At 40.3% G+C, this 13,075-nt stretch overlaps 1 protein-coding gene across 1 annotated transcript; it reads left to right on the top strand.

Annotated features, from left to right (window-relative positions):
- Nucleotides 1-1,499: 1,499 nt before the first annotated feature.
- LOC307027610 (EF-hand and coiled-coil domain-containing protein 1) lies at nt 1,500-12,056 on the top strand. Its single transcript, XM_079695893.1, has 9 exons — nt 1,500-2,190; nt 3,769-4,210; nt 4,649-4,783; nt 7,091-7,167; nt 7,373-7,508; nt 7,589-7,727; nt 7,920-8,030; nt 9,125-9,191; nt 9,754-12,056. The coding sequence occupies exons 1-9, from the start codon at nt 1,650-1,652 to the stop codon at nt 9,918-9,920; spliced, it is 1,815 nt and encodes a 604-aa protein (XP_079552019.1). The 5' UTR covers nt 1,500-1,649; the 3' UTR covers nt 9,921-12,056.
- The last annotated feature ends 1,019 nt before the right edge of the window (nt 12,057-13,075 follow it).

The raw sequence follows: 13,075 nt of genomic DNA, 5'->3' as shown, positions 1-13,075 counted from the left end.
AACTCGTTTTGAATACGTCATTTTTCCATTTTCTTTAATTGACAATACTATATGCACTCATTCTGATGCACTACATGTGTGTGTACTGCCATAATGAGGTGCGGCAGTGGAGTGTAATTGAGGGTCTCTGCATGTGTGTGTTCCAAAGACGCTCTCTTTGTGTCGCTGTCAGGTGTGTGGAGTGGTGGTCAGGGTGGGGAAAGGTATTTCCTGGAAACAAACTCATATTTGACTTCCAAGTGAAGGTGTGTGTGCTTATTCTGAAGAAGGTGCACAATTTCAGGAGACTTGTTTTGTTGTTGCTACCAAATGAACAGTGAGTCAGATCCACTTCAGATTGGTTTAAGTAACTGAAACCCATCATGACTCACTCTGGATTGTTGCGGTTTGTTTTGTCTCTGGATGACAAGGTGCCACAAAACGTCAAATGATATCATTTACCTCACTTAAATGAAATGTGTGTTTAATCTGATACTTTATCAGAGGAAACAAAGAAGAACTGGATCATTGTGAGAGAGATATATGACTTGCAAACTGTTTTGGCAATAGTTGAAATGTGATCCACTTTTGTAATGGAGATCAAACAACCAGTGATACACACACACACACACACACCACACACACACACACACACACTCACACACACCACACACACACACACACACACACACACACACACACACACACACACACACACACACACACACACACACACACTGACACTAACTCAAGTACTGTACTTACGGTATGAGGTCATTTTACTTCACTTGAGTAATTTAGTCAGGCTGTTTTCTACGTGTAACTCTACGGGAGAGAATGAGGCCCAACATGTGAGATTTTTTTTTAGATATGACCAACACTGTAATTGTTTTTTTTAAGTCTGAGAAGAATATTCACAATTATGGGATTTAGAATTTTATCAATTATTTTAAATCAATTTACAATTTTTTCTTTGGCAAAATATTAACATTTGAATAATAACTTTTACGTTTTTTTCCCTTTTTTACATAAACGCAAACATTGTTGCATAATTCTGAAATGCAAATATTTGCTGCTTTTTCTTTTGAAGTTGTTTCTATGAATTATGATTGTATTTCTCACTATTTACGCTACTACACCAAAACAAAAAATATATTAATTGAGATAATAATAATCTAATGATATAATATACCTGTATAATAGTTATAATAATTTGTACCTGTATCAAAGTGGGTTTACAGTCTGGTATGAGTACTTTTTCTTTAGTAAAGGATTTGTGTACTTCCCACCTCTGCACACACACACACACACACACACACACACACACACACACACACACACACACACACACACATCACACACACACACACACACACACACACACACACACACACACACACACACACACACACGCACGCACACGAGCTGTCAGAGTGTGCACTCCACAGGGTGGAGTCGGTACATTGAGACTTTTTTTGTTCCTTCCCCGAGGGGATCAGATGTACTCTGGGAAGGAATCAATAGACTCCATTTCCAGAGAATCACTCCGCGTCAGACCCCACAGGGACAAGCCTCCTGCTGCACTGGAATAACATCCGATCCTGATTGCCGTAGACTGGTTTGTATCTAGTGAGATCAAGAAGACTAACTGAGGGGGTTTATGTGAAGGCATGGAGCACACCAGGGCAGCGCGTAAAAGCGAGTGGCTCCGGAGCGCTTTGGCCCATCACCACTGCCCGGATCCCGGCGTGGAGAACGAAATCGTGGTCCTCGCTTCTGGAATAGACCAATACCTGCAGGAGGTCTTCCACCACCTGGCCGTACCCAACCGGGAGGACTCGGTATCGGCGGAGGACTTCAGCGCGCTCTGTGCCGTGCTGGGGATCCCTGGAAAGAGGAAGATCAGTGGAGAAAAAGACGAGGAAAATGAAGAGTTTGCAGAAGTTTGTTCGGTGCTTCCCAGCCAGCTGTCCTTTAAAGACTTCCACTCGAGGCTCTGTGGATATTTCCGTGTGCGCAGTGCGAGGAGAGGGGACTGCGCGTGGCGGCTGCCGGTTACCGAGGACACGGAGCTCGTGCAGCGGCAGATCAGGGTCCGGTGGCCGAGGGTGAGGAGGAGGAAATGTGTGAGTTTTGATCTGGAGAGGGATCACAACAGACCCGAGAACAGGGGGATGAGAGGAAGAGGAGCAGAGGACAGGAGCGAGTCAGGTACAGAACCAGGAAGTCACTCTGTTATTATTATGAAGATCACTGACAGGTTTAAGAGTGTCTTTGTTTATTTTGTATTGCACAATCACTATTACTGAAGAGGAATAGGTCCATGTGAGAAGAATGTGTTGGGGTGTTACCAAAAGTGAAAACAATGTTTGAGTTCTGACTTAATCTCCAAATTCTGACTTCATCTCAGACCTCAAAAAGAAAATTCACTCTGCTCAAATCTCAAACCAACAATGAACTTAAAAACACATATTACGTTACAATGTATAGTTACTGGTTGTGTAGTGTGATTTGACACCTGATTTATTCTTAACCCCTTCCATGACCTACCCAGCACCACCTGTTCTGTCATTGTTGTTACCCCCCCCCCCCCCACACACACACACACACACACACACACACACACACACACACACACACACACACAGACACACAAACCTACACACACACAGTGTCCACTTGATTGATGTGCAGTGTTAGAAGTCAAAGTAGAAATAGGAATACTCCATTAAAAGAAGTCCTGCATTCAAAATGTTACTAGTCCAAAAGCAGTAATAATATAATAATATACTTTCAGTACATAAAGTGAAATTCCTTATAATGTAGAATGTAATTGTAATAAATATATTTAGTAATTAGATTTTCACTGATGTATTTCTGTGTTAACAGCTGGTAAAGGTGGAGCAAATCTAATTCCTTTATAGATTAATGATAGATTGTGAATTTACTCAAGCTAAAGTCTTTAAGTTCAATGGTGTAAAAGTACCCCATAACTTAACCACTGGATGAACTTAGTTACTTTCCACCACATATACTCCAAATATAAAAATAATGGAGAATGTATTCAGATCTTTTGTTACAATACACTGAACTAAAGCTCCATTAGCAGTAGCTGCTTTCAAAAGGTAACTTAATACTGGTTTTATTACTGCATGTTACTAATTGATAGACGTGGAGATTATTTAAACTATTTGAAACACTGTCAGGAAGTTTAATGTCTAAGTGCATCACATTTGATAAAGTGATTATGTTAAATATGTGACATCTTAATCAGTAAAGCAAGTGAAGCTGTCAAATATGTTTGATATTACCCTCTAAAATATGGTGTAGTGTAAGTTTAAAGATGCAATAAAAGGAAATACTTAATAACGTGCAAGTACCTTGAACTTAAAGTACTTGAGTGTCGTTTAAATCAGTGTGAAAAGACACATGACCATTTTTATTCTGTCAAACTCTTTGAAGATACAATACAGCTTTATTTATGAAGCACTTTAAAACCTCCAGACCAAAGTGCTGTGCAGTCAAATAAACAAACAAAACGTAAAAAAATCGTACAGCTCAGCTCACACCATAAAACAAGTACAAGTAAAAACAATAGACAATTTAAAAGGAAATAAAAGCAACAATCTACAAGATGTCAAAACGCTAAGGAGAAGAGGTGGGTTTTCAGAAGCGATTTAAAAACATTCTTGTTTTTAAGAGACAACAGGGAATGTATTTCCATTGTAACTCTCCGTATCCGTATCAATATTAAAGTCTCTTCTTCTCTCTCTTCTTCTTCACCTCCAGATGAGGTAGCAGCTCTGAGGGAGCTGGTGGAGGACCTCCGCTCGGCGCTGCAGGGGAGCGACGCTCGCTGCCTGGCCCTGGAAGTGGCCCTCCGTCGGGAGAGGACCCTCCCCCTCACCTCTCCTCCCATCTCCACCTCCACAGCTTCATCTCCAACCACCTCCATCACCCTGGTGCAGGGAAAGCTGGTACCCACACAGAGGATCAAAGGACAGTGCAGTGGTTCTGGGGGAGACGCAGCGAGGAAGGGGGCACGAAGACAGGAAATCGGGGACCCTCTTATACGGGAGCTGAAGCTGATTCGCTCGTCACGTGACGGACAGCTGGAGGAGGCCATGAAGTTCAATGAGCGCATGGAGGAGGAGCTGAGATGGGCGTACCAGGAAGTGCAGAAGCTTCACAGAGTGGAGTCCGCTCTGAGGAAGGAGAACGCTCAGATCAGGTTGGAGTTAACATTCATGTAAATGTGATATCAATTTGCGTTGTAGTTTTGTTGTCCATGGCTGACAGCCAATTATATGTAAGGTTAAAGGTCATGTGCATGTATAAATAAAGCCACGCCTCCAATGTGAGCTCCCCGTTGAACGAAGAGCTGCTGTTTCAGACGTTTTATTTTTCTCCGAAACACTTGATCGTTTTACCTGGGAGCTAACAGCCAAGAACGTTGTGCTCCCCTCTGCTAACAGGTGGGTAGCAGAGGAATGGTTTGATGATCTTACCTTTGATTTGATCTTTAATTGTGTTAATCTCTAATCTGTGAATCTGTGCTGTCCTGTTTTTCATTCTTACCCTGTTGCTGTTTGAATTACTGAATTTCCCCACAGGATTAATAAAGGTCCATCTTATCTTATCTTATCTTATCTTGGATGATGTCCATCAGGAGGAGGGCAGAAGAGGCCAGGGAGGCTCTGAGTCAGGGGCTCCAGAGGGTCCGGATGATCCAGCAGGAGGCTCAGTGTGTGCCGCAGCTCCAGACCACCATCACACAGCTGGAGACAGAGCTACAGCAGTACAGGTGCAGCACATATTCTCTTATCTTTTGTCTGTTTAGAGTGGAGCAGGAATGAGTCCTAAAACCCAGAAATGAGTTATAGGATTTGACCACGCCCCCTTGTCCCGAAGTCAACATGTTTGTAGCTAGAAGCCTGAAATAAGATCTGTTGTAAGACAAGCCTACGAGCTTCTACAGTATGTCATAAAAACGTCTGTTGCTAACATGTGACTAACTAAACTACTAAACGTCATCATGCCACTAGCCGTGACATTAGCCGTGACATTAGCCGTGACATTAGCCGTTACATTAGCCGTTACATTAGCCGTTACGTTAGCCGTTACGTTAGCCGTGACATTAGCCGTTACATGAGCCGTTACATTAGCTGTTACATTAGCCGTTACATTAGCCGTTACATTAGCCGTTACATTAGCCGTTACATTAGCCGTTACATTAGCCGTTACATTAGGCGCCTTTGGTTTAGCGGTGGTGACGCGCAGCTATGTGACCGTGTTGTAGTTCCTGTATAGCCTAACGTAAGATTTCCACTGCTTACGATTGTATTTACGCTTCAAAAATCATAAAGTGGATTTAATATGTGGAGGTTATCCTATAGTTCAGTGGTGCCCCAAATATCACAGGGGGGGCACCAGGCCGCAGAGGATTTGAGGCCAAATATCATATTTACTTTTTTTTTCTTTTTATTTACATATAATTGTAACGCAATACATGATTGTCAGTTAAAAGCCTTGTCTCTACATTACAATAAAATATAAAAAATAATTGATGAATTAATTTGAATAACAATTCAAGTTAGTGGCTATTATAGGCATAAAAAGACAGAAATGTATAATTCTTTCTTTAATAGAAATGTTTCTTCTGCCCGTAAAGTGTCCAAACCAGGCTTTTCTGGATAAGCACATTTTTAAAACATAGTCATTGTCCATGCCGGTTTCAGTTGGATTATTTGTCACAGTTGCTCTGATCAGATCGGTCTCCTCCATTTTGTATATTATTTACGACTTTTGAATCCACATAAACACATCGGCAAAATCCGGCTTACTTTGAGCATGTGTTTTAAACAGTTGAATCCCTTTGTGAATTGTTTCCACTTGCGCCGTCCTTTAATTTCTTCATACAGCGGGAATCCAAATGAATTAATCCTGAGTCCAATAACCATCAAAGTCACTCCAATAGTGCTCCTTAATTACGCTTTCATCCTCCTTTAACAAAATACTTCATATTCATGCAGTTTGTGACAGCAGTAGTTGTAGCATTTTTGAGACTTTGAAACTTGAATTACTGTTACACACATACAAGGGGGGGGGGGGGCAACTTCCAACAGGAGTCATTTGGGGGGACTCTTGGGAAAGAAGGTTGGGAACCCCTGCTATAGTTAACAAAAATATAAGAAAAACTAATTTGATAAAATGTTTAATACAACGCATGGAAACATACTTTTTAAATGTAAAGAACATAAAAAAACACTTGCCTTCATTTTAATTTAATTTAGATTTACATATTTTATTATTATTATTATAATGATTGTTGGATTATTATGGGTTGAAGTACTGCTCGTCCCTTGATCGTCTTTAAAACTATAAAAGCCCTCGCAGGATTATATTTTAATCCTTCAGCTGCTGATGGATTTTCTACTGCACTTAGATGCTTTTTAATTCTCCCACATCACCAGTACTGACATGTTACTGTGTTTTAAGTCAATTAATTCAACAGTACTTTGAATTCACTCCTGCTGAGGTTCTTTTTCTTCTTCTTGTGACTTTTTGTTGGCAGCATCTCGCCAATTCTTGCAGATTATTTCCACTATCCCTGCCCTTACATAGTGTTAAGCTGGTGTTCCCTGTGCTAATGATTAACAATTGGCCACACACCTCCCCTTTATGATCAAATGGGATGCATCATTCAGCAATCCTGAAGGAAGTGCATACATGGATGTTGCTGTATAAGGAGAGTGTGTGTCATTATTTACACATCATTTGCCTTCGTGCTCTACTGATTTGAAATTCAATTCACTGATGCCAGCAGCTTAAGTTACACTCAGTCTGAAGTAGAGTGCTGTGTGAAAGTGGATGGGGTTAACTTTTTACAAACGCCACTGCATTCAAGTTTTAATGCACCCACAATGCACTAGAAATACTTCAAACCTGCTGTGTGTGACTTCATCTCCACAGCATGAAGGCAACGTTTGTATAAAGCTAATAAGATGCTTTGACAGTGAGAGAGACAAATCAAGAGGGTATCTCCTATATACTGAAAGTTCGCCTTTTTAGTAAAAACTCTTTGTGAAATGTCTCTACTTGCCACCCTTAGATCCCGCTGCACCTGCATCCCTGATCCAAATCAACACATGTACCCAATGGGTGAAGATGACGCCTGTGACAAGACAGGTGAGTGGCTGGAAAACAGATTGATCACTGAGGGATTAGGTATCAGGAAGGCTTTCTAACTGAACTCTTAAAGAGGCCCTGTCATGCTTTCCTGTAGTGTGTTTTATACTGTAGGTAGATGTGCATGTAAATGGTCTGAAAAAGGCCGCAAACCAAAAGTGAAATGGTGTTAAGAAAGTAAAGTACCAGCTTCTACTGTTTTCAGAGGCGGGGTGTCTGCAGAGAGCAGTGGAAGGGAAAGATGCCTCTGATGAAGAGGAGGATGACAGAGGGATGAGAGAGGAAGGACAGGGCTGCCTGTTGGAGGTGAAGAAGAGCCGACTGCACAGCTGTGGAAAAGGGTTAGCTAACATCCAACACGCCACTGCGGACACATTTTCCATATAACATGTCTGACTTTTCCTTTCCTTTCTCCCTGCAGATGTCAGAGCCATATGGGTTCCCAGAGTCACCTGCAGGATAGAAACTTCATCAGCACTTTTAAGGACAGCAGGGGGCGCTACAGCCAGAAAGGACCAAACCAAGAGCAGTCAGAGGGAGGCAGCTTTGAAAAAGAAAAGGTGGGGAGAGAGAAACGTGGTTATGATAATGGATCATATGCAGCCTAACAAAGAGCTATTACAAACAGTGTTAAAGCTCGAGATAGAACCAAGTTGTCAAATCAGGTATGGGAAAAAGAGAATTACCTGTGGACTAGTCTGTAGTGAAAGAGAAAGGAAGAAGTAAAGTTGATACTGTGTTGCTTTTGCCAGAGGCCTAAAGAAGAGGAGGACAAGATGAGGCCGGAGGAGAAAGCACGTCTGTCTCTGCTGGAGGACAAACTCACTGATGCTCTCACACTGCTGCTGCAGCTACGCAACAAGGTTCACACACACACACACACACACACACACACACACACACACACACACACACACACACACACACACACACACACACACACACACACACACACACACACACACACACACACACACACACACACACCATGTTTACATCACTCCAGGGGACATTACATTGACTTAGATGTATTTCCTTGAGACTGATCCTAACCTTAACCATAACCAACACATGCCTAACCCTAACCCTAATCCTAAACCTAACCCTAACCTAACGAAGTCTTCACACTAAAATGAATGATTCCCCTCATGGGGACCTCCAATTTGTCACCATAAGGGAAGCGAGTCCCCACACGTCACTGTGTAAACAGATGTAGGTCCCCACAAGTATAGTAATGCTAGGCCACACACACACACACACACACACACACACACACACACACACACACACACACACACGCACACACACACACACACACTCTACTGCCATCTAGTGTTTATTCCATCCTAATGGACGTGCATAGAGCTTTCAATATTAACTGTATATGTCTAGAACATATTTTCTACAGCAATAATTAACTTCTTTTTTTTTTTTTTTAAGAGAAGTGTATTTAAGCTTAGTGGATATGGTGAAATGCTTTAGATGCCAGGCATTGTCCAAATTTGAATGTAATTGTTCCTTTTTATGTCCTCAAGGCTTACAAAATGTGTGAAATTGTTTTATTGAATATCATTTTTATTTGAGTTTGGAAAAAAGTCCAGATTTAATTTCATAATTTCCTAATGATGATTAACTTTATCTCAATGCAGTGTTCCTATGACATGAACTAGAAAGGGATATCTATGACATTATATAACATAATACAAGGTGGAGTGAAATCAAAGTGTGATTGGGCACCATGCCATTATGAAATAAAAACCGACCAATAAAACACAGAAAACAGTTTATTCTATATTGAACATTTAGGGGGAAATACTGTATGGTTCCCCACTCTAACTGTGGTACTACACCTGACAGTAATATGTTGTGCATGTTGATATGAAGCTGTGTTTGCTTTTTACTGTATGTTTGTTTCTTTGAATAAATCTAAAAAGACAATCTCTCACTGTACCTGCAGAACGTGTCCCGCAGGACCCTGGGGAAGATAGTGATGGATACTCTGGACGTGTGCAGGACTGGAGATGGTAGGTGTGTTTTAAATACTCCAGCTTTATTCCAACCTATAATAAGTATTCAGAAAAGATAAAAAAATTAATTAGTTTTAATTTCAGAGGATGAGCAAATAACACTTTAAACATCAGTTTGCATATACTACTTTAAAGCAGCTGTGTGTCTCTTGGCGTAAAGAAGTGGAATTATTTGCAGAATGATTTAAAGGGCTCTAAGAAATGTTGTATGTTTAAGGAAATGTATAAAGAAAGCGTAATTAGACAGTTGACTTTTGATTGTGTTCTGGTTTTATGTTTCAGTAATTATAAGGAACTGTGACTGAAAGAATATTGCTTTTATTTGACTATTTATGGTTATTTCATTTTTTTTTAAGAGGTCAAATAAGATGTTCTTCTCCCTGCTCCTTTCCCCCATGCGCTATAAAAACAAAAAACTGAAAAACAACCAGTATAAGTCTACATGTTTTGTAAAGTCTACATGTTTTGTTTTAAAATAACTGCCATGTGTGGAATAAACAAATAAATAAATTCACTTGTTCCTTGTTGGAATTGTAATTGGTACATTTTCCCCGTCCAGGTCCCTGTCAGGTTCTGCAGGTCGCCGACGCTCTCTGTCTCCGGCTGTCCTCCAGGGATCTGCTGGGAATCGGAGGGGATGATGAAGGAGGAGAGGGAGAGAAAGGCCTGGTTTCATCTTCAGGGTGTCAAACCAGCAGCGGAAACCCTCTGCTCATCTCCTGTTAGATAAAGATCTGATATTCAACTTTAAAGGTCACCTATTATACTGTTTTTCATCAATATATTATAGGTCTCAGATATGTCTCTGAAGTGTTTGGCTCCAAACACCAAACAGATCATTGCAGCATTACCCATAATCCCCTCTGTTTCAGCCCTGTTTCAAAAGTGCTGATTCTCTGTCTGTTACTTTAGATGAAAATAAGGAGCCACGCCCCTCTGAGAGATATTTGGTTACAAAGAACACTATAGGCGCGTTCACAACAGTTACTCTCCTGGGGGAAAAAAGTGCCCCAGTCCTGATTGGCTGGGAGAATTGCAAACCACGCCCCGTAAAACTCTGAAATGTTTTGTAGAGCCGCCATTTTATTATCCTCGCGTTACCATTATTACCATTAGAATTAAACTTATGGCAACACAAAAGAAAACATGGGAGCGGTGGAGATGAGGAGGTGTCGGCGTTCTGGCGATTTACTCAGGAGGCTTCAGTAGAAGCTGCTGGGAGTCCCAGCAGCTTCTACTGAAGCCAGTCCCAAACTCCGGGGACTTCGGGCCGGGGACTTCGGGTGGCAGTATACGCCGTGAAGTTGTCTGCCGCCTGCCAGTAAACCCAAAGCAGAAGAAGACGGAAGTGACGTCAGCGGCTCATTTGCGTAATCCTCCCCCAGGGAACTTATTCCGGTGTGAATGCGATCGGCTCTTCAGGGCCGTGGAAAGTAGGGGTGCTGAGGGTGCTGCAGCACCCCCTGGTGGAGGACAGGGGATCTGCACTTGGTTGGTGATTGGCTAATGGTTACTCAAGCCAAAATATCGTTATGACATCATAAGTGTCCAAAATATGATCAGCTCACTTTCAGACAGGTTTTTATAGAAATGGATCAGGACAAAAAGAAAGAGAATCTTTTTTTCTGAAACTTTCAGAATCTCTTTACACAGAGGGGACACATGTTGATGTAGAAGAGACGTGAAAAAGTAGATTCTGCATAATAGGTGACCTTTAGAAATATTATTGTAAATATGACTCCGGTACTATTAAGTAAACTAAAGTCAGCTTACTGGTGCTGGCGCTCCTGCTCCGGTATCATGTTGATATAATGCTGTAAAATACATTACAATTATATTTATATAACGTTTTTATCGGTACATTTTCTTTGGACCATTTGTTCCATGAATGTCTGGCACAGAAACATTAGTCCGAATATGATTTTGGATTTAGCTACCTAATGTAAGCTAATATTAGCTTGCTTGCTAACGTAGACAGATAGCTAGCTAGTTAATTCTACAAAATAGTCTCCAGTTCGCTTATTCATCCAGACTCCAGGGGCTGAACCGTCTGCTATATTGGCTAGTTTGCTGTTTGTAAATTGCTTCATTAACTAATGTTACAAAGCAACCAACGCCAGATATATCTGCATAGCTAAGTTACAGCTAGCTGACTGTTGAACCAACACAGTCTCACGGCATTTCGTGTTATAGTCACGAAAATAATCTATTGATTCGTGTTCACCAACACGATTTCGGAATTTTTTTCGTGTCACACAGAACGGTTTTAAAAGCAATGTAAATAATAACAAATTAGAAGGAAAAAAAGATTTTAAAAATACAGATTTCAGTATTCTGAAACAGAATGATTTTAGAAGCAATGTATTTGTATTGGTAGTATGTTTCATGCCTGAACAAAATAATAACAAATTAGAAGGAATAAAAGATGACATACAGATTTCAGTATTCTGAGGCTCTGAGCCATTTATTTTCCTCGCGGACGGCAACAAAAACTCAGACATTATACAATTTGAAAAAAAGGCATAGCGTTAGGCTTAGGGTAAGATATTGAGTAAAAAAATGTTTTTTTGAACCACACAGCTTCTGGTCTTCCAGGACCCGACCGGCGAAAAAGACGTGGTGCAGGCACGAAACATACTACCAATAGAAATGCATTGCTTTTAAAATCGTTGTGACACGAAAAAAATGCGATAATCGTGTTGGTGAACACGAATCAATAGATTAAATTAATTTTGTGACTATAACACGAAATGCCGTGAGACTGGGTTGGTTGAACACTGTTAGCATGGAGTTAGCATTACACATCATTCTTTTGCTAACTCGGAAAAACAGGCTAACAATAAATACAGGAACGTTCTGCACTAAGTTGATTACAATCCAAGAATAGGCCTACATTGGCAATAAAAAAGCTATTAACTCAAGAGTAAAAAGTGACTTGCAAAACCTTTAAATTATTCACTACTGTACATCCTTCCTCTCTCATATATTTGGCTTGTTTGCACACATGTCAGTTTGCGTTTTTTAACCACATTATACTGGTTCAATGTATTTAAAGATTAATTGTATTTGTATCTCTTTGTATAATAATGTGTATCTATTTAATTTCAATTATTACATGTTTTATCCAAAGCATTTGTTTGCAGTGTAAGAGTTTTTCATTTTGTGTTAAACATTGTTGGTGGAAGTTAATGTAATATTTCACTGCATTGCCTTCCAATGAAACAGTATCTGGTATTTTACTGTTGGCTCGGGACATATTCACGAGTCATTATTTAATACTAACTTCTGGTGAATAAGGGGATTTTTTTAGTAGCAAAAGAAAAAACGGTTTTTGCAGTCTTTCATTTTTTCGCAGGTTTTCAGTAAATGTAAAAAAGAAAAACAGATCATCCAGATAGCCCTCGGATTAAAGTTTATCTCTTGTGTTAAATATGTTACATTTCTTATTACATAGCATTTTTATTTAATTTCTTATCAGTGGCAGGGCAGCTTTCTCCGGAAGTTTTTCCTTGTACGATGTGAGGGTCTAAGGAGAGAGGGTGTCGTTTTTCTCATACTGATATTCTGCACAAACTGCTGTTGTATTTGCTGTAAAGTGTCTTTACTGTAGGGTATTTGTATTATATGTACAGCACTTTGGCTCGAGCAAAATCATTTAAAAATGTGCTATATAAATCAAACTTGATTTGATAAGAGACAGTTCCACAAACAAATGACCACAGAAGCCCACATGTGGCTCAGATCGTTAGCTTAGCATGAGGATCATCCCTTCTTCTGAACATGTGTACTGACAAAAACAGACAATAAGACGTAGGAATGGTATGAAATAATATAGTCCTTTATTTCCAGCAATTTACAAATTCCTGCAGGGAGAGAGAGCC

This window comes from Notothenia rossii, assembly GCF_949606895.1.
Source record: "Notothenia rossii genome assembly, contig: scaffold_662, whole genome shotgun sequence".
Lineage (NCBI taxonomy): Eukaryota > Metazoa > Chordata > Actinopteri > Perciformes > Nototheniidae > Notothenia > Notothenia rossii.
This window is presented reverse-complemented; position numbering and strand designations above follow the sequence as displayed.